Raw genomic sequence first — 20,092 nt, forward strand, 5'->3', positions numbered from 1 at the left:
AGATAGGAAAATATTGCACTAGCCTCTGTTAATTTGCTGGAATGGTTTCAACTGCATTTGAGAAAGCTGAACTCTCTGATCCCTCACACATTATTAGAATGTAAACAGATGTCAATTAAATATCTAGAGAATGAAGTATGGAGAAAAATGCAAAGTTTAAAATTAAACATCAATAGATTCTTTACGCAAAAACAAACAAGGTTGCACGTCCTTGACCAAGTGCACCATTGCATACGTGTCAGATGGTCAGAGGTTATGTCAGGCAGCAAGAGGTTAATCTGTTGCAGAGGTTAAAAAATTATTAAAATAGTCTACAAGTAATTAGCACTCAATAATTAATACATAAGAACTAAAGATGAAAGGAAAGTGAATATAATAGTTGGTACAACAACGTGAAGCCAGGAAATTTACAACATGGTCCTCATACCTTTTGTAGGTGTGTATATATAAACCAAAAGCTGCAATCAAAACTGGCTCAGTATCAGAACATCCGATATTCCAGCTGGAAGTAGCAACACCATTTTGGTGACTTTCAGTCAGAGGAGGTGAGGGTACACAGCATAACTGAACGGAAGCTCTTCACTAGATCTGCTCTGTCATTCTGGTTCATCTCCTAAATGCATGAAGATGGGATAATACTCATCCTTCAAAGGATAATGGTCAAACCATCCCTTACCAAGTGAGCATGTGTTGTAGACACCAGCTTTACATTTTACTTTTCAGTCATATTTTGCAAATGTTTCTTTTTATAAAAACCTCAACGTGTTACACAATTCAATAAACACAATGACAGGTGCAGATGGCAAGTTCACATGAATTATTCTCATTCCTTTCAGGCTGATTTCAACCAGCGCTTTAGCTATTGCTCAAAAAGAAATACAATCACATGTTCTTGTGTAATCCTTCAACAATATTGCCACTTAATTTAAGCATCACCATGGAGCAGCTATAATTCCAACCTGACACCAGAGAAAAGCACCATAAAAGATTTGAATAAAAGTAATCTCTCCTGTATTTTAAAACATATATTGTATATAGTTTTTGCACACTCAATATTGAAGCAAACTGCAAGTGTGTATATTTATAAATATACATATCACATATACACACACACACCCTTGCAGTTTGCTTCAATATTAAATGTGCAGATGCTTTTATTAAAAAAAATTGTAACCACAACCCCCTTTTGGGAAGGAGCATATTAGATCCCCCTGAGCAGAGATAAGAGCCATGGAAGGTAGATTCATATTAACCACAATCTCACAGAATGGCCTACTCCTGTTCCTATGTAGGCAGTACAGGCAGCATACTGCCTGACTGAAACCTTTTCAGCAGCTCCTGATCTTGGCATTAATTACTAGACAGGCAGATGTCCAAGTCTTGTGGGAGGGAGAAATGTGGCACCCCGCTATCTCCCCCAAATCTACCTCCTCTCTCTCCCCGCCCCTCCCAACCATGTCTTACCAGAGACACTGCAAAAGCTGTTTCCATTCTAACAATCTCAAGTGCAAAGGGAATATCTTCATTACACTGCTTTGTGTTAAAGATTCCACTTTTGTAGACTTACAATGAGCAAAGCAACCAAGTAAATTCCCAATTATTTTTTTCAGAAAGAATATATTGAAGATAATTAACAACGGTGACAACATGGGCAAATTTCAGTAAAAATATCATTGTAAATACTGACTATACCAAAATATAAAATGTGGACAAATTTAAAGTACCTACTTATGTTCTATAAACATGTTCTTTGAGAGCAACCACTACTAAAAGCATTAAGGCAAAGTCCTGAATGGAAATATTTATATATTATATATAAAAAAGTAAGGTGTTCCATATTGTCAGGTGCAGAAGAAATGAAGGCATTCAGGGAATGTTCAGAATACTGCAAACAATAGATTCATTACATTGAAATGTGCTCGTCAAGCATAATATTCAACCCTTGGCTCGTAATAAATTTCTAAACAGTGCCATGAAAAATTAAACAGCTATTACTGTTTTTTTTCCTTCCCCATCCCTGTATTGGTACATTAATTTGCAAGCAAACGGATTTAAGCTGCAAAAATAATTTTCAACATGCTGGTTTCATTTGACTTTCTTAAAAAAAATAAAGGCAATTAACCGTAACTGTACACACGAGAATGCCAGGTCTGCACGGACTTTGGTTGATGCAAAGATTTTTGCATTCTCAGGAGTATCCCCAGAAACAGCAGCACGAGCAGTTCATGCCTGACTGTTTTAAAAATGTTTCTTCATCCGTTTTCCTTCCACAGGACCATGTGAATACTATGGTCTGGCATGCTTGTGGCAAAAACCAGGCCTGCGTCATTTGTGCCATTGAGTCCATTTAGCCATGCCGTCTCCCCCGCCAGGAAACTTGAACCCCTCTTGGATTTCCTATATGCGGGCAAAGGCCAGCGACCAACTAGTTTCTCTGTCCTCAGGTCCATAATGTACAGATAATGGCTGTCAAACAGCAGAGCAAAGACTTCTCCCAGGCTCAGCAAGGAAAGATTCGTAGAATCAGGAGTTCTAATAACTCTGTCAAGAGAAACACAAATAGGTGAAGCCGTAACTAAATGCAACTAATGTTAATACAATGATCAATGCAGAACAGGTCATGGTAGCAATTGTGTGTCTCCAAAGGAGCGAAAGGGAAATGGGCTAATTTCCAAGTCAGCAGTCTCTGACAAGTTACTGTAGTCAACAACAATATGCATTTATATAGCACCTTTAGAGAAACACCACAAGGGCGGCAGTGGCGCAGTGTCTCACAGCGCTGAGGATCCAGGTTCGATCCCGGACCCGGGTCCCTGAACATGTGGAGTTTGCACATTCTCCCCATGTCCGCGTGGGTCTCAACCCCACAACCCTATGATGTGCAGGGTAGGTGGATTGGCATATAAGCAGGTATTAGGAAGGTGACCGACAAGCTAAGTCAAAGAAGTTGATTTTATGGAGTCTTAAAAAGGAGGTAGTGAGAGGTGGAAATGTTTAGAGAGTGAATTCCAGAGATCAGGGTCCAGGCAGCTGAAGGCATGACCACCAATGGTAGGGCGATAAAAATTGGAGATGTTTAAGATGTCAAAATTGGAAGAGGGCAGAGATCCAAGGGTTGTAGGAGTTTACAAAGATTGGATATGGCAAAGCCTTGGAAACAAAGATGAAAGAAAATTGGCGAGTTACCAGATCAGGAGCCAATATTAGTCATTGAATGCTGTGGCAATGGGTAACTGGACTTGGTGCACGATGGAATACGAACAACATAATGTTCGATGATCAACTTTAGAGGGTGCATAGGAGGCTGGTAGGGAAGCATTGGACTTAGACCAATTTAAAGCTGACAAAGGCATGTTCAAGGGTTTCAGTAGGTGAGCGGGGGCTGGGCCGAAATGGGCAATGTTAAGGAGGGCAAGGAAGCTCAACTCTGCTCAAATAGGTTGGCAAGATTCAGCTTCAGAGAGCGGTCAGGAAGAGGGATAGAGTTGATGGTTAGGGAATAGAAGGTATTGGAGAAGTGCAAGTGAACACTGGCCGTTCACTGCTAGTCTGCTTTCAACTTCACTCCAGACTGAAAAGCACAGAACTTTCCTTCCATGGAGTGGTGAGAATGTGGCATTTCTATCTCAGAGCAGTTGACGCAAATAGCATAGATGCATTGAAAGGGAAGCTCGATTAGAAGGGGATATAGTGTTATGCAGATTAAGTTACGAGAAAGGATGGGAATGGCTCAAGTGGAATATAAAACTCCAGTATGGATTGGTTGGGCCAAATGGCCTGTTTCTAAGCAATTGACAAAATTCAGTTCTTTTTTAAATGCAAGTTGTACGTTTTCAAGAAGCAGTTAGAAAAAGCACTTATAGGGCAATGGGGACCAAAGGATAAAAGGGGGTAAAACAGATTAAGCTATTCAATTGGAAGAACAGCCATGATCACAATGACTGGTGGAGCAGGCCGCCTCCTCCTCCTATTTTCTATGTTTCTATAAATTATGACACGCAATTACAGGAAATAAAATCAAAATGAATTAGCAAACTGAGGATAAACGCCTGTGCCGGCTTATTCTGTTGCAATTACTAAACTATTCCTTCTCAAAATTACCAAAAAGGATTTCCACCGTTTTAAGTGGAACAAAGACCGGAATTCTCCGGCCGCTCGCTGGCAGCGGGAATCTCTGGTCTCTCAGGCAGTGCACACCCACTCGTGGGGTTTCCGGCGGCGAGGGGTGGCTGAAGGGGGTGGGGTTCAGCGATGATATCTCTTAAAACTGAATCGTTAGCATGCCACTAGAGTAGTTTTGCATAAGTTGTTTTATTAAAGATTGAGATGAATTATAGGACTGAGTAATCATTATTAACCATTAAACATGTATTTTTAGGACATAGCAGTAATAAGTAATCAAATGGGATTTAGGATAGCTCACTTGACCAAAAGGACATTACTTCTGACATCTGTTGTTCTGTTTCGCACAGTCAGCAAGCTGCTGGGATTGCAAGCAGCTGTCAGGATGTGGATCAATTGGGTGAAGTTTAAACATTGCTTGCAATTCTATTGAATAAGTTTAAAAGAAGCAGCTTCAGGGATTGGATCGCATTCAACTGGGGTGGGCTATTGATTTTTGAACGTTGTATAATTACTGTGCTCGGCTCCGTTCGGTAGAACAGGTTTTCGCTGATATCCAATCTGGTCTCCGTGTACACGTAACAAGCTTGATTAAATAGCCATCTTGTCCAGGTTGTGGTGTTTTTGTTTCTCTCTTTACTGAGCTGAGCCACAGGGAATAACCCCACGTGGAAGCTGACTCAATACACAGATCTTGAAACCGCTCCTAGCGGCTTCAATGGAAAATCCCATTGACAGTGGTAGGAGTAGACAATCACACCACCAGCAAACAATGGGCTGGTTTAGCACACTGGGCTAAATTGCTGGCTTTTAAAGCAGACCAAGGCAGGCCAGCAGCGTGGTTCAATTCCCGTACCAGCCTCCCAGAACAGGCGCCGGAATGTGGCGACTAGGGGCTTTTCACAGTAACTTCATTTGAAGCCTACTTGTGACAACAAGCGATTTTAATTTCGTCATGTCATTTCATTTTGTCATCTTGTTAAATTAAAATGGCCTCATTCTTACATGTGTGAATTTATATCCGGATTAAAATTCCCACATGTGGTTCAGAATAATCCTGGAATCATGCCTCTGGCCAGAAAACATGACTTCAGGTTTCTGTCAACTGTTTGGACTTGAAGCATTTAAATGATTAAACATCAAAAAAACACACAACTTCAGGCAGCAAGTGTTTTGAAATGAAAATAATCATTCCTCAGAAAGATAACTCTAAATAATAACATTACTCCCCAAACAAACAAAACATGATACTGCTGCTCATAAAGTTCAAAGCAGCCTTGTTTTTGCTGTGCTGCTCTTTCGGTTACAGTAATGAACAAGGCCCGCTACCCTTTTTCATGATAAAACTTAAACTTTTTGTTTGATTCATTTATCTTTCTCTTTTCCATTTAATCCATTCCTCAACACCTGATTTCATAGGCATGACCAACCCTTTAGTAAATTTAAATCTCAAAGGCATTTCACCCAAACCTTCGTTCCCTCACAGGGGTGATGCATGCTTAGAATTTCGACTTTTAACTTGCGTTATTGAATTCCCATACATTCACAATTTAATCTTGTATCAAGTAATTTACCCACATTTTTCAGGGCAATTTAAAAACAAATCAATAGCATGCTAAAACAGTTAACTTTTGTGCTCCAATTCACGTATCTTTGTCACTTTTTGTACTTCCCCTTTTATCCACAGCTGCTCTAAGCAGTGGGGTTTCAAATCTTGTTACACATACAACCTCAGAATAATGACACCAGCTTTGTCTGACTGGTAACTTACTCTGAGCCCCTCTGGGGTTCCCTGTTTTAGGCTCCATCGAAAAGCAGAAGAGCCACTGGTGGGAGAGGGAGTGAGCAACTTCTATGTGGATGGAGCTAGGACGTATATAGGAGGGGAGCCCCATACGGCATGGGCTGAAGATGAGTTGATTGCAGGAGAACAGATCCCAGGGAACCACTCAGCACGAATAGCTGGATTAATAGCTGTAACGAAGGCCCTGGAATGGGGCAAGGGAAAGCTAATCAATGTGTATACTGACAGTCAGGACTCTTCTGGCGTAGTTCATGCCTATACAACACCCTGGAGTAGGCGAGGGTTTGTGACCTCCAATGGAGGACACATACAGCATGAGAATTTAATCAGGGACTTGATCCTGGCCGCCCAACAGCCCTTAGAAGTAGCCGTGATTAAGGTCTAGGCCCATCGGAGAAATGAGAATTATGCGCAGCAAGGTAACAGTTTGATCCGATCAGGCTGCGAGAGACCTATTAGAGCAGGAACGGATGGGGGTGTAGACTCCAGGAATAGCAGCTGTGAAGGCCGCAGGCAATGCTGATATTGATGTAAGGCAGGTGCAAGAACAAGCACTAGTGGAGGAAAAGGGAGGGTGGAGAAATAACAGGAGACAGATAGGCCATGTTGGAATATGGAGGAGAGAGGGAAAGATAATAGCCTCCGAGGCTGTGCAACAATCCCTGTGGGACATATACCATGGACAAGCGCACACAGGGAGAAACAATATGATCAAACTATTGGTGGTGGAAGGGAATGGACAGGGATGTGGCCAAATTCTGCTAGCGATGCATACAGTGCATCTTGGTGGAACCAAGCCATCCCTGCAAGATAAATGGGAAGTCAGCCCCCGGCCCAAATGCAAAGTCAGCCCCCGGCCCCAGGGACCAGGGGGAAATTTGCAACTAGATTTTACTGGACCTTTGCCTCAGTTATAGGGTAAAACATACTGTTTGGTGATTGTAGATCAATTCACCCGGTGGGTGGAAGCATTCCCGTGTAAGGATGCCACTGCTAGTACCGTGGCTTTGATATTGGCTAATGAAATAATACCAAGGAGGGGGGGTGCCACTTCAACTGGATTCTGGCCAATAGGCCCATTTCACGGGGAAAGTCATCAGGGAGGCTTGTGGGGTTTTTGACATCCAGCAAAGATTCCACATCCCACACCATCCTCCAAGCTTGGGAATGGTAGAGCAGATGAATCAATCCTTGAAAATAGCCTAGCCAAAGCTATATTGCAGGGAATAATTGGGTACAGGCCCTGCATGCAAAAGTGTTGTGACAAAGAGCCATTCCCGTCCGGGGACAGGGTCTAACCCCTTTTGAGTTAATGCCAGGATGAGCAATGCGGCTGCCGGAGGAGGTGATAACTGGAGGAGCGGAACTTGAGATAAGCAAAGGCACTGTACTCCAATGCATGCAAGATCTGGTGAACCGCCTGCATGCCCTTAAGGGTTAGGTAATTGCACAGCAACAACATAGAGATTGGACCAAACTGACTGGAAGGGATACCCCAGAACTACCGACACCAGGGGATAGGGTCATGGTCAAACTCATGACAGGTAAAAAGGGACCAGGGGTTTGATGGGAGGGACCCTATGCAGTAATCATCGCTGGACAAATATGTGCCTTAATAGACGTGAAACCGGGTCCGCGGTGGCGGCACTGGACGCAGTTGAAATCACACTCTCATGAGTCATCCCATAGTCACAAGGATTGAGAGAACCCTCCGGTGGGTCGGCGGATCCGGGGAGCATTGCCAGCTGCGGCACTTGTAATGGGACTTATCTGGATTTGTAGATGGGTCACCAGAGTGGCTCAGGATATGGGACTAAGGCACGAAGAGGATGTATACGAGGAAGGATGATGGCGATGATGTGAATGATATAATACAAATTGAGCACCGGAAGCGGTTTGTTTATTCCTACAGGATTCTATTGCTATCACACCTCTGGATTCCATCTCATCTTTGGTTGCAATCATCAACATCGACCACCTCGCCAGGGACACGGAAGGAGCCAGACATTGCTGAAGACAAGTCCAGTGATCGCATATATACTAAATGTCATGCGGGTGCGTCGGGATGCTGTTAATGTTATGAGAGATGCAAAGAGGAGGAGTGGTGTAGGTTTTTATTCCGAAGACTCTCAGGATGTATGCACAAACAGGACTCCATATTTCCCTGCGGGGTGGCTTATACGAATTACGTGAAATTCCGAAATACCTGGGCCCTATATCAGTTGGGAACCCAGGATCATGGAGTTATAGGTGATACAGAAAGCTGGGACGCAGGACCTTTGCCCCCAGGCAGGATGACATGGTTTATAAAATGACGAATCAGGCAACGCTATATGCCATCGATGGCCCAAATCATCCGATTGTGAACTAGTAAGTTATGGGGGACCGTCTGGTAATTCACTGAATAGATCCCTGCCAGGCACCTAACCGTACTGACAACCATGAGATGATGTGTGATACATTAACAGCTTTGTACCGGGGAAGTGAGGTGGGCAGCCAGTCAGCGAAGGAGTCCGAGAATCGGGTGGGATATTGTAGGAAGCAAGGGCTCCACAGGCTATGGGTGGGGACCAGGCAAAGCCTACCACCACCACTGTGACACTGGTGAGCTCTGGATCGGTTACAACCACGAGTTCAAGGACAACCCCCAAGCCCGAATGTGATGAGCATATCCCTAGCCACACTGTGGGACACGGGTTAGTTCTGACCCTCACGGATGAATCAGTGACGGTGATGGATCAGTGACGATAGTATCAGGATATGGACATGTAAGAGTTATGATTGATGTCGGCAATCTACACTAACCAGTCTATTGCTGTGGTCAAGGATTGTTTGTCGCCTTTGGTGAGGGGGATTTTGGACAGGAGTTGCTGGAAAATACATAAGCGACAACAGAGAGAGACATAGTGGAACTGAACGCCCTTGACATTGCGGAGATAAGTGAAGGGATTGAGGTTATGAAAGGGCAATTGAGAGCTGCGGTTCAGGATATATACCACGATGCCGAAACGGCTACAACCCTTAGCCAGCAAGTCAATCAGCTTGTGTGGAAGGCACTTAAACAGTTGTAGCCATATCAGACAACAATTAATGAGTTACGTCGTATAACTATACCAAGCAAAGCATTGTGTGTGAATTGCCTGGGCATAATATTGTTCTAAGCAATTTATTCTAAGAGTCTATTACCATTGGCCGACATGAACTGACTCCATACAGCGATGTGTCCATCGTGGACGCGGATGACCTCGAGCGAACTGACAATGACCAGCGGATTCACCGATATGGCCAGAAGGGACTTCCACGCATCCCGCGCTTGCGGGCCGATTGGGAAGGACGTCAGGAGGCGGCAACGCCAATTGACCACCTCTGGAACAAGGAGCGGGAGCTCATCCAGACTCACGCTGAGAAGGCTGCAGAACTGTTTCAGTACACAGAACGTTTTCTCTACAATATGGAATTGGGGATTGAATGCCAATATCCATCCATGGATGCGTATTATTTCGCACGTTGTTGTACTTTTGCGGCTGTTTATATTGTTCGTCTTTTTTATTATGCTCTGTTGCCTCAGACGCCGCATTAGGAAACGGCAGACAGACTGTCGCCCCCTAGTTAAAGGGGAACTGTTGCAGCTCTTACCTGTTGAATATTCCACACATCAGCCGGACTCCAGTAAATTCAGTATGTCTCTTTAATGGCCTATTCTTGGGCTAGCCAAGGGCCAAAAGGGGGGGATTGAAGGGGGGGGGGGGGGGTCAGCGATCATATGTCTTAAAACTGAATCGTTAGCATGAGTAGTTTTACATAAGTTGTTTTATTAGGGATTGAGATGAATTATAGGACTGAGTAATCATTATTAACCATTAAACATGTATTTTTAGGACATGGCAGTAATAAGTACTCAAATGGGATTTAGGATAGCTCACTTGACCAAAAGGACATTACTTCTGACATCTGTTATTCTGTTTCTCACAAACAGTCAGCAAGCTGCTGGGATTGTAAGCAGCTGTCAGGATGATGATCAATCATGCACTGCTTGCGACTCTATTGGGTGAAGTTTAAACATTGCTTGCAATTCTATTGGATAAGTTTAAAAGAAGCAGCTTCAGGGATTGGATCGCGTTCAACTGGGTGGGCTATTGATTTTTGAACTGTGATAATTACTGTGCTCGGCTCTTTGTTCGGTAGAACAGATCTTTGCTGATATCCAGTCTGTTCTCCGGGTACACGTAACAAGCTTGATTAAATAGCCATCTTGTCCAGGTTGTGATATTTTTGTTTCTCTCTGTACTGAGCTGAGCCACAGGGAATAACCCCACGTGGAAGCTGACTCAATACACAGGTCTTGAAACTGCTCCTACAGTGGCTTCAATTGAAAATCCCATTGACAGCGGTAGGAGTAGACAATCACACCACCAGCAAACAATGGGCCTCCTCCCGTTGTTGAGAAACATGCGGCCTGGTGGCCGGAGACTCCCATCCAAAAGGAGTGCTGAAAGAAGACTTGCAGACTTGAAGAAAAATCCTACCCACTGAATTTCAGTACCTATTTTATCAAGATTTTCCTCTCATGAGTTACCCCTTTCTAGAGGTCTGTCTACATGCCGTAGTAAATTGCATTTTTGAGATTGTTACTGTAAACTACTTTGAATCTTTACCGTTACTGTTCATCACCATCATCATCCAAATGGAGAACACACAGATTTTTCACTTACAGCTCATTTTTATTTTAAATTAAGTTATTCCACATATCTAAATTGATCCCATTGACAATGCTGTAGTTTACCATCTATTCTATTGTTACTATATTACTGTTAATCTTCAGTAAATCTTTTTCCTAAACATTTTAGAGTTTGCAACTTGCACAAGCAAATGCTTTTCCACCTGTTCTTTACATGTAGGTGGCAAGGCTAGATTTATTGCACAGGATGAGATGCCTTTGCAATTATTTTGCCATGTCTCTTCTGAAAACTTGAAGCCTGAAGTCTGTGTAGCCTGACGGAGTAGTGGTGGCATGCTCCCTTTCCCAAAGGACATTGCTTTTTGTGATAAAATTATAGTTTTTTTAAAAAAAATTCCAATTAAGGGGCAATTTAGCGTGGCCAATCCACCTAGCCTGCACATCTTTGTGTTGTGGGGGTGAGATCCACGCAGACACGGGACGAATGGGGCCGGGATCGAACCCGGTTCCATGAGGCAGCAGTGTTAACCATTGCACCACCATGCCGCCCAAAATTACAGTTTTTAAAAAGGTACTTGTTCCAGTAACAGGCCCCAATTCAGCAAATTTACTGAATCCAACTCGACAAGCTTCTGGGGGTTGCTGTTTGAATAGCATTCACATTTCACTCCCACGCCGGGGCGGCAAGACTTTCATTAAAAATGTTCCCGATAACTTTCACATAACAAAACCACCGTGCACAATACCTGATAATATCGTAACTTGCAAAGTCCCACTGGTACAACCCTAGATCAGACGCGCAAACAATGTGCTTGCCATCAAATTGCAGTCTTGGTTGGAGGCATATGCTTCGGTCATTTGACACAGCAAGAGTCTTCAAACACTTGCAGTTGACCTCTCGCCCAATTGGCCAAACCTATAAAATGTTAATGATATTTAATGAAATATATTAGAACTACTAAGAAGGAAAATCTAGGCTATTATTTGCTCACATAAGAATGCGTGACTGCATTAGACAAGACTTACCTATTCCTACTCTGCAAGTTAGCAGACCTGAAAGGCTTCCCCGAACTGTGTATTGGAATTAATGTAATTCCATAAAATGGTCCTCACTACAGCATTTGCATTATAAGGATTAGAATCTCGAACGATGAAACTAGTGTCAAGTGTATACAATAAGGTGTCCAACAATAATATGGTGTCTATTACCTTCTAAAAACCTTGACTTTTGGAGACTCTTGAAATATGGTTTGCTTACTCGAGAAATTTCACCGATAGTTTCACCAGTACTTTTCACACCTTAACTGTGGAGATAATGTTAGAGGGCAACTAAAGCATGTAGTTCCAGAGTAGAACAAATAGGTATGCCCAAAATATTAATTGTGGGAGCCATCATTAACTGTAGTGAACCTTTTAAATATTTTCATCCTTGTGAAACAAGTCAGATTGGGAACAACCAGGTTCTCCCGGGGATAGGTGTGGGCTGAGGTAGTGCTCTTTCAGGGGCCGGTGTAGACTCGATGGGCCAAATGGACTCCTTCTGCACTGCAAATTCTATGACATCCAGAAGCGATGACATGAAGATATGACTCAATATAATGTGGATTTCAAGACATAATGGTGAGGTCTCAATTGTAGTGCAATTGTAGAACTTTGCTGTCACAGAAAGGAAAATTAAAATTACTCAAATGTTTAGGGAATTGGTGCCGCAGAAAAAGTTAATACAAAAGGTAAGATCACATGGGGTTAGGGTAATTTCTTAGCTTGGATAGAGGACTGGCTAACCGGCAGAAGTCAGAGAGTCGGGATAAATGGGTCTTTTTCTACTTGGCAAGATGTAACTAGTGGAGTGCCACAGGGTTCGGTCTTCATGGACCCAACTATTTTCAATCTATAGGAATGACTTGGATGCAGGGATAGAAGGTACTATAGCCAAACTTGCAGATTACACTAAAATAGGTGGGGTGCAAATTGCAATGAGGAAATAAGAAATTTATAAATGGATATGGATAGATTAGGTGAGTGGGCCAAAATTTGCAAATGGAGCTTAACTTGAGGTTATCCATTTTGGTTGGAAAAATAAGGCAAATTTGTATTCAAAAGGACAGAAACTTCAGAGTGCTTTGGTGCAGAGGGATGCAAGAAATAAGGAAGGCAAATAGAATCATGGCATTTATGGCTAAAGGTAGGGAAGTGTTGCTGCAATTGTGCAAGGTGAGATCGCACCTGGTGTACAATTTTGGTCCCCTTACTTGAGGAGGGATGTAGTTGCATTAGAGGCAGTTCAGAGGAGGTTCACTAAATTAATTTCAGAGTTGAGGAGTTTGTCTTATTAAATGGATTTGATTGGCACTTTTCATAGAATCCCTACAGTGCAGAAGGAGGTCATTCAGCCCATCGAGTCTGCACCGGCCCTTGCTCTGACCCTCCAAGGAACACCATACCTGGGCCCAAATCTCCGCTCCTATCCTCATAACCCCACCTAACCTTTTGGGCAATATTAAAGAACAAAGAAAAGTATAGCACAGGAACAGGACCTTCGGCCCTCCAAGCCCGTGTCGACCATGCTGCCCGACTAAACTACAATCTTCAACACTTCCTGGGTCCGTACCCCTCTATTCCCATCCTATTCATGTATTTGTCAAGATGCCCCTTAAATGTCACTATCGTCCCTGCTTCCACCACCTCCTCCGGCAGTGAGTTCCAGGCACCCACTACCCTCTGTGTAAAAAACTTGCCTCGTACATCTACTCAAAACCTTGCCCCTCGCACCGTAAACCTATGCCCCCTAACCATTGGCCATTCGCATGGCCAATCCACCTAACCTGCACAACTTTGCACTATGGGAGGAAATCAGAGCACTCAGAGGAAACCCATGCAGACACGGGGAGAATGTGCAAACTCCATTTAGTCATCCAAGGCCAGAATTGAACCTGGGTTGCTGACACTGTGAGGCAGCAGTGCTAACCACTGTGCCACCAGGCCACCCTTATGAAGAGAGATTGAGCAGTTTAGGCCTGTACTCCCACATGTTTAGAAGAATGAGAGAGCTAATTGAGGTATAGAAGATGATAAAAGGTATTGACAAAGTGACATACAGGGGATGTTTCTGCTTGTGGGATATTCTAGAATGAGAGGTCATAGCTTTAAGATAAGCAGTAGTAGATATAAAACAGAGATACGGAGAAATTACTTCTCTCAAAGGGTCATGAATCTGTGGAATTCACTACCCAGAGTCCATTGGATGCTGGGACATTAAGTAAATTTGAGGAGATAGAGATATTTTTAATTAGTAATGGGTTGAAGGGTTATGGAGAACGGGCAGGAAAGTGGAGTTGAGGCCGAGATGAGATCAGCCATGATCATATTGAATGCGCAGTTGGTTCGAGGTGTTGGATTGCCTAATCCTGCTCCTTGTTCTTCTATACAAAGGAAAGAACAAGGGATTGGATTGACCTTTTAAAAGTGTGCAAAGGCACAGTGGGCTGAATAGTTTCCTTTTAAAATAAGCATGTTCCTCAGAACCTCAACCACCTTTAGACAGCAGCAAAATTCTAAGAATGAATGGATTAACGAATAATAAATAAGTGGGATCAGAGTTCTTGAAGGATGAAGGTCAAAAGGTATTGATTCATTATACTCAGTGCCACGGTCTTCATTAACAGTGATACCAATCAGAATTAGTAACAAAGTCATCTCTCCCCAGCACCAGAAAAAATATTATGTTTGGAATCGCTGGGATTTGGGACAGAATGCTGTTCTAAGTCAGCCGAATGCTTATGAATGCCTTTGATAATTGAGGATTCGCACTCAGCACCAAACCTGTCCTACATTGTGTGCCTGCACATGAGAATTAAATTCAGTTTAGACTTCCGCAGGAATCCTGTACTAGAACTGGGATATCAGACAGCCAGATTCTAATGAGTTAACAGCATCAGGTCCTTGACCCAGAGCTAAGCCTTCAACTGAGCCAGTACCAGACTGGTATAAGAAACGGCTGTCTGATAGAGGAAGCTTCTGCACCACGATTTGGTAACAGATGCACAGCCTGCACATGAATGTCACGCAAACTGAAAACAGCTTGGCACATGCAAGTGCTGCGATGCAGACAATTATTGCAAAAACTGAACCAGAGAACAAAACTGAAGTCTTCATTCTTAAAATTAATGTAGTTAAAGGGGAGCACCAAGGGAGATCTGAGTTTATCCAGGAAGCAGCTGTGCCTCAGACGCCAAACAGCTCTCGTGCTTGAATTCCAATCTGATCAAAGTTACCTGAAAATCGGCAGAGAGAGAGACAGTAGAATTAACATGTCTGGCCTCTTTGCCAGAGAGGGATCAAAGCGGGAGGGGAGGAGTGTTCCTGCTCAAGGAAAGATGGAGGAGAAAGAGGCAGGAACAAGACACAGGCAAAGAGAAAAAGAGGGAGAATGAGTTAGTCATATCCCCTCATGGATTGTGACACCCTCCCTGGTTAAGTTACATGTTAACTCCCAAATCCAGAATCATAAATACACTGAAGACTGTGCAGAAGTCAGTACTTCAGGAAAGGATAGTCAGATGGGCAACTTCAAAAAAATCTATTTAAAAAGTTGAAGTGTGACACAGTATCACTTTACATGGGTGGATTTGGAACAAACAAAACAGCAAATAATTTTTTTTGGGGGGTTCATTTGACAGACCTATGGAAAGTGGCCAGGGCTGGAGTGGGACGTGCTGTATGATAGGTTAGGACACAAACTTTCACCAGCAACATTAAACTTCACAAAGTCATTATTTTTATTTATTTTTTTTAAATATATATATATATATATATTTTTTTTTTTTTGTTCTGTAGCATCTTTATTTCCTAAGTTTCAAATGCCAATAAAGCATACAATTCACCGTATCTCTTTGCTGCTGTTATATACTGGTCAGCAGGTTTCTTCAGCGATGAAAATGATGGACCCCCCCAACACCCAGGCATATTGATGTTATAAAGGTCTCCCACAAATTACTGTGGCTGAAAAGTAACAAAACTCACTCCCAAACAAGAGACACAATTATATATTGGAACAAAACCCGGATTAGATTGCGGTCAATCCATTCCACCACTAAAAGTTGTTCTTTCAACTCATGGCATGATAAAGGTGAACGTCATTATTCCATAGGTATACAACACCGGATTAAACTATTGGTTGTTGTAAAATCAATTATCTAACATGAAATCAGGGAAATGTTGCATTTTTTATAGCAGCTTTGAAAATCATGCAATAGAAATAGACCATCATAATTTATTAAGTGCATCAGTAACAAAGGACAACAGAATCAAAAGTTCTAATAAATCTGTCAAGAAAATAAAAATAGGTAAAGTCACATTTAGAGGTAACAAATATGAATACAATGAAAAGCACACGGTAGCTAATCACACTTTTAAAAGATCAGAAAAGAAATGGGCAAACTTATAATTCAGCAATCTTTGATGAATAACTAGTCAACTAGAATTTGTATCTTTAATGGAGTAAAATATCAAGAGCGGTATTAGACACAATTTGACACCGAATCACTTAAAGAGACATTAGGACGGGTAAGCAAAACCTTGGTTTTAAGGAGCATTCTAAAGGAGGAGGAGGATGGCAGGTGTCACGGCAGGGATAAGAGGATGCAGCGGCACGCAGAGGCGAGGGGACGCAGCTTAAGGCCTAGCCATTGCAGCTTAGCAGTTCAGGGATGCGCAATATTAGAGAAGCGCAGCTATCTCCCCGGTCTGCTGCAAAAACTGAAGTAGTCGTAAAAAGCTACGAGAGGATAGAGAGGAGTTTCTATCTCCTTTAAAAAATGATTTTACCTTGATTTCATATTTATCAGCACTCAATAAAATGTAGTCCCCTGGATTGTGCATCACGGATTCGACCTGGCTGACCTGTAAAACCACCTACATTGGGAAAGGAAATAGGCTGAAGTACAGAGCGGGAGACACAGATTATGATGTTATCTCAACAGTGTAGCAGACTTGCTTACCAAACGCTACCAGGTCATACACCACATATTAATGAAATTCACCTGCATGACAAACAATTTGCTAACAACAAATTAGACCAGTTTCCCGAAATCCAGTGATGTGATCCAACTATTTACAAGTTTTAAAAGTGCATTTAAAATGAAGTCAAACTTAATTGCATTCAATTAATATTGAATAACATGCGTATTAAATGACGCTTACTATATATAAATTACAATGCTCTACCCATTTCTGTTAGAAAATCATTGTACAGGAAGTCCTCCCTTAAGTCAAGGTTACATTCCTGAAAGTCGTAACTTTAAGTGAAATAACAAAGTGAATCATAGATTCCCATAGGAATCAACATCAAGTGAATCATAGGTTCCCATAGGAATCAACATCAAGTGAATCACAGGTTCCCATAGGAATTGATGTTAATGCCAGAGTTAGGTTCCTTTGGACATTTCTCACCCGGGAAAACCAAAGTACAATTTGAAATACTGTACCATACATATGCAGAACCCAGAGTTCCTAGCTGAAATAACTTGTAAGCTAAAATACATCAATAGCTATAAAAGAAATACAAAATACAATACCATTAAATTATTTAAAGTTTACAGTACCCACCTTAGTGCACACTACTTTGAGATCAACCAGGCTCCCGCTAGTGGCAGAAGCTGCTCGGTGCAGGTAGCGGCTGAGATCCTGACTACCTGCACCGACCAACTTCTGCCACTAGATAGAGCCCAGGACTTCAGCAAGTAGGTCGGTGTGTGTGTGTGTGTGTGTGTGTGTGTGTGTTTGTGTGTGTGTGTGTGTGTGTGTGTATAGCCGGCAGTGTCCGGGGGAAGCAAAGGCAAGGGTGGAAGCACTGCGGGAAACGTCATGTGAGCAGACAGGCCACAGAAGAGGAAGTTTGTGGCAAACGATGTTAAAGTTAACCAGGCGACATTAAACGGATATATTGACACTACTTCATGAACAATATTAAAGTGATGTAACATTAAGTGAGTTGACATAAAGTGAGGACTTAATGTATTTGATATTGTTACAAATTCAACTCGGGCACACGAACGTGACTGTCAAAGTTCCACTCAAGGTTTGACACCACTCATCTCTTATGTTAAAGACAATAATTAACACTTTCACAATGGTAGAAATCTAATCTTGTACACTTGACATCAGGTTTTGCTAAGGTTCTTCCAATTTCACAGTTGCTTAGGAATACGCAATAGAAAGACTGTTGCAGCTGAAGTCTTCTGTTCACCGTTCTGAAGTCTCACATTTAACAAAATTCACAACATAGTGGGAGGATAGAAATCATCTTGGCAATTTCTATTGAGATAGCACAAGGAATATGGCTTTCATGTGACAGGTCCATTGTGAAGAAGTGATTTATTTTGATCTAGGTGCCACAAGGCACACTCACAATGATGGCGAGACTGATAACAAAGGGAAAAGGAAGAGAACATGGGGACATGATGGAGTCAATATTTTGTACTTTTACTCCTGGGTTTAAGAGTTTCCAAACAAACAAACCCTAACGTAAATTTGGGCAGCTGACAATCAGTGATTTGTCTACAAGTGGACAAATTAATTTAAAGAGATTGTAAGAATGAAGAATGGAAATAATTACACTAGCATTAGCTCTTCCAAGGAGCATTTCTATGGCAACATTAAAAGGGAGCTTTAGGATGCATTAGGTTGTAACTCAGAACTGACTCACTGAATGCTAGTAGTAAATTGATCTATTTCCAGTACTAATATAACATTGGATATCTTTCTAAAAATCATCAAAGTCCACAGCAAGTAGTAAACCACAGAGTTAGGGCCATCTTCACATTGTAACATATTTTAATTAAACAAACAGAAGAAACAATGCAGATTTGCAAGATTAAAATATAACACAATAATAGTCACCTTTGTCACCCATTCAGTGTGTTCAGTGAGGGTATTCAGACAGATTCCTGTTGATAATGACCAGACCTTCACAGTGAAATCTGCAGACCCACTGACCAGGGTGTCTAGTTCATCATTATAGTCAACACTGAAAACTGAGAGAAAAAGTTACGATGTTAGAACAGATCAGATTTCAGAATCAACAAACAAAAAAAAAAATGTCCTTAAATGCCTCGGAAATATGTCCTTCAGCGTGTCCATAACATTTCTGTCTGGTCTGGATGCGCCGTCGGGGAGAGGTGTAGATGTAGACAGATGAACCTATCAGGATCTAGGGGAGGGAAGAGGGGGGTAGGGTCAGATCAAGTAAACAAGAAGATCTTTCTAATTATTGCTTATATTGTTCATCATTCATTGTGACCATTTTACTGGGACCAGTTTTAATTTCAGTGTTACTTTCAGCAGCTGGTAACAAGGATGGATCGGTCCCAATTTGAATGCAAGTAGCTTTCAAGTCGCGGTGGCTTGGCAGAGATTATGAGATTGCAGCAAGGAAGCAAATTACGCCAGTAGCCGGGGGCTAAGGTAGACTCAAAATAAGCCATCAAAAACTGGGAACACAGTACACCATGCTTTGAAGTTCAATGCTCAAGCATACTGGGTGATGTATAATGTTACAACAGTTGGACTTTAATATACCCAGTGGGGCTTAGGAGCCTGAAAACTATGCTGGAAGAGAAGGAAACATCAGATGGAGAATGCAAAAGCTCTTAAACCATGAATAAATACTGAATTACAACCGCTTGCTCAACTTAAAAAACAAACAATGCACAAGCGCACTAGATTATGGATACCCTCTGGTAAGTGATAGTAAGTGTGCTTGGGATTTAAGAGCATGAAATTACAGATGGCAACTACTGTTGAGAGTATTAGTAACAAAATGGTACACAGAATATTTTGGAGCTACATGATTGGGGAAAACAAATATCACCATACACCACACTGTAGCTTTATAGGGGGTTATTGTATTAGGGAAAGTATGTATGCAGTAAGAGATCTTAGTATGTCAAGAATTACATACTCAAATTTAAACAGCCACTTTTAATTAATTTACTCTGAAGGTCGAGTAGCAGAAGTAAAATTATTTCCATTTTGTTGCTCACTACCTGCTCCTGTATGACCTCGGAAGTTTTGGGTCTTGGTTCCTGAACTCCAGTCCCAGCAGGCCACTGTGTTATCAAACGATCCTGTAACAAGTTTCTGCTCATCAAACTTCACTGTAGCACACGTGTGAGTCTGGATCCCATATATACACTGGCCAGTACAAACATCCCAGAGTTTGGCAGATAGATCATCAGAGCCTGCAGTTCAAATCAAAATTGAATTCAGTAATCTTTTCAGCACTGTATATACAAATATACAACTTCACAATACAAATGGTCTGTGCGGAGTCTGCACGTTTTCCCTGTGTCTGCGTGGGTTTCCGGGGGCTCCGGTTTCCTCCAAGTCCCGAAGGGCGTGCAGTTAGGCAAATTGGACATTCTGAATTCTCCCTCGGCGTACCCAAACAGGCGCCGGAACGTGGCGACTAGGAACTTTTCACAGTAACT

General features: G+C 42.2%; 1 protein-coding gene across 2 annotated transcripts in view; it reads right to left on the reverse strand.

Annotated features, from left to right (window-relative positions):
* Positions 1-20,092, reverse strand: part of fbxw2 (F-box and WD repeat domain containing 2) — a 60,427-nt gene that overhangs the window by 8,919 nt on the left and 31,416 nt on the right. The window contains exons 3-7 of one of the 2 annotated variants that reach the window (XM_072488528.1): positions 19,649-19,843; positions 18,504-18,637; positions 16,431-16,517; positions 11,351-11,520; positions 729-2,541 (exon numbers count right to left, since the gene is read on the reverse strand). In XM_072488528.1, the coding sequence (XP_072344629.1) occupies positions 2,253-2,541; positions 11,351-11,520; positions 16,431-16,517; positions 18,504-18,637; positions 19,649-19,843 (875 nt within the window). In that variant the 3' untranslated portion in view covers positions 729-2,252. Of the gene's footprint in view, positions 1-728; positions 2,542-11,350; positions 11,521-16,430; positions 16,518-18,503; positions 18,638-19,648; positions 19,844-20,092 lie in introns of those variants that run through there. The other variant, XM_072488529.1, reaches the window with a different exon arrangement.

Source organism: Scyliorhinus torazame, chromosome 22 (genome assembly GCF_047496885.1).
Source record: "Scyliorhinus torazame isolate Kashiwa2021f chromosome 22, sScyTor2.1, whole genome shotgun sequence".
Taxonomy (NCBI): domain Eukaryota; kingdom Metazoa; phylum Chordata; class Chondrichthyes; order Carcharhiniformes; family Scyliorhinidae; genus Scyliorhinus; species Scyliorhinus torazame.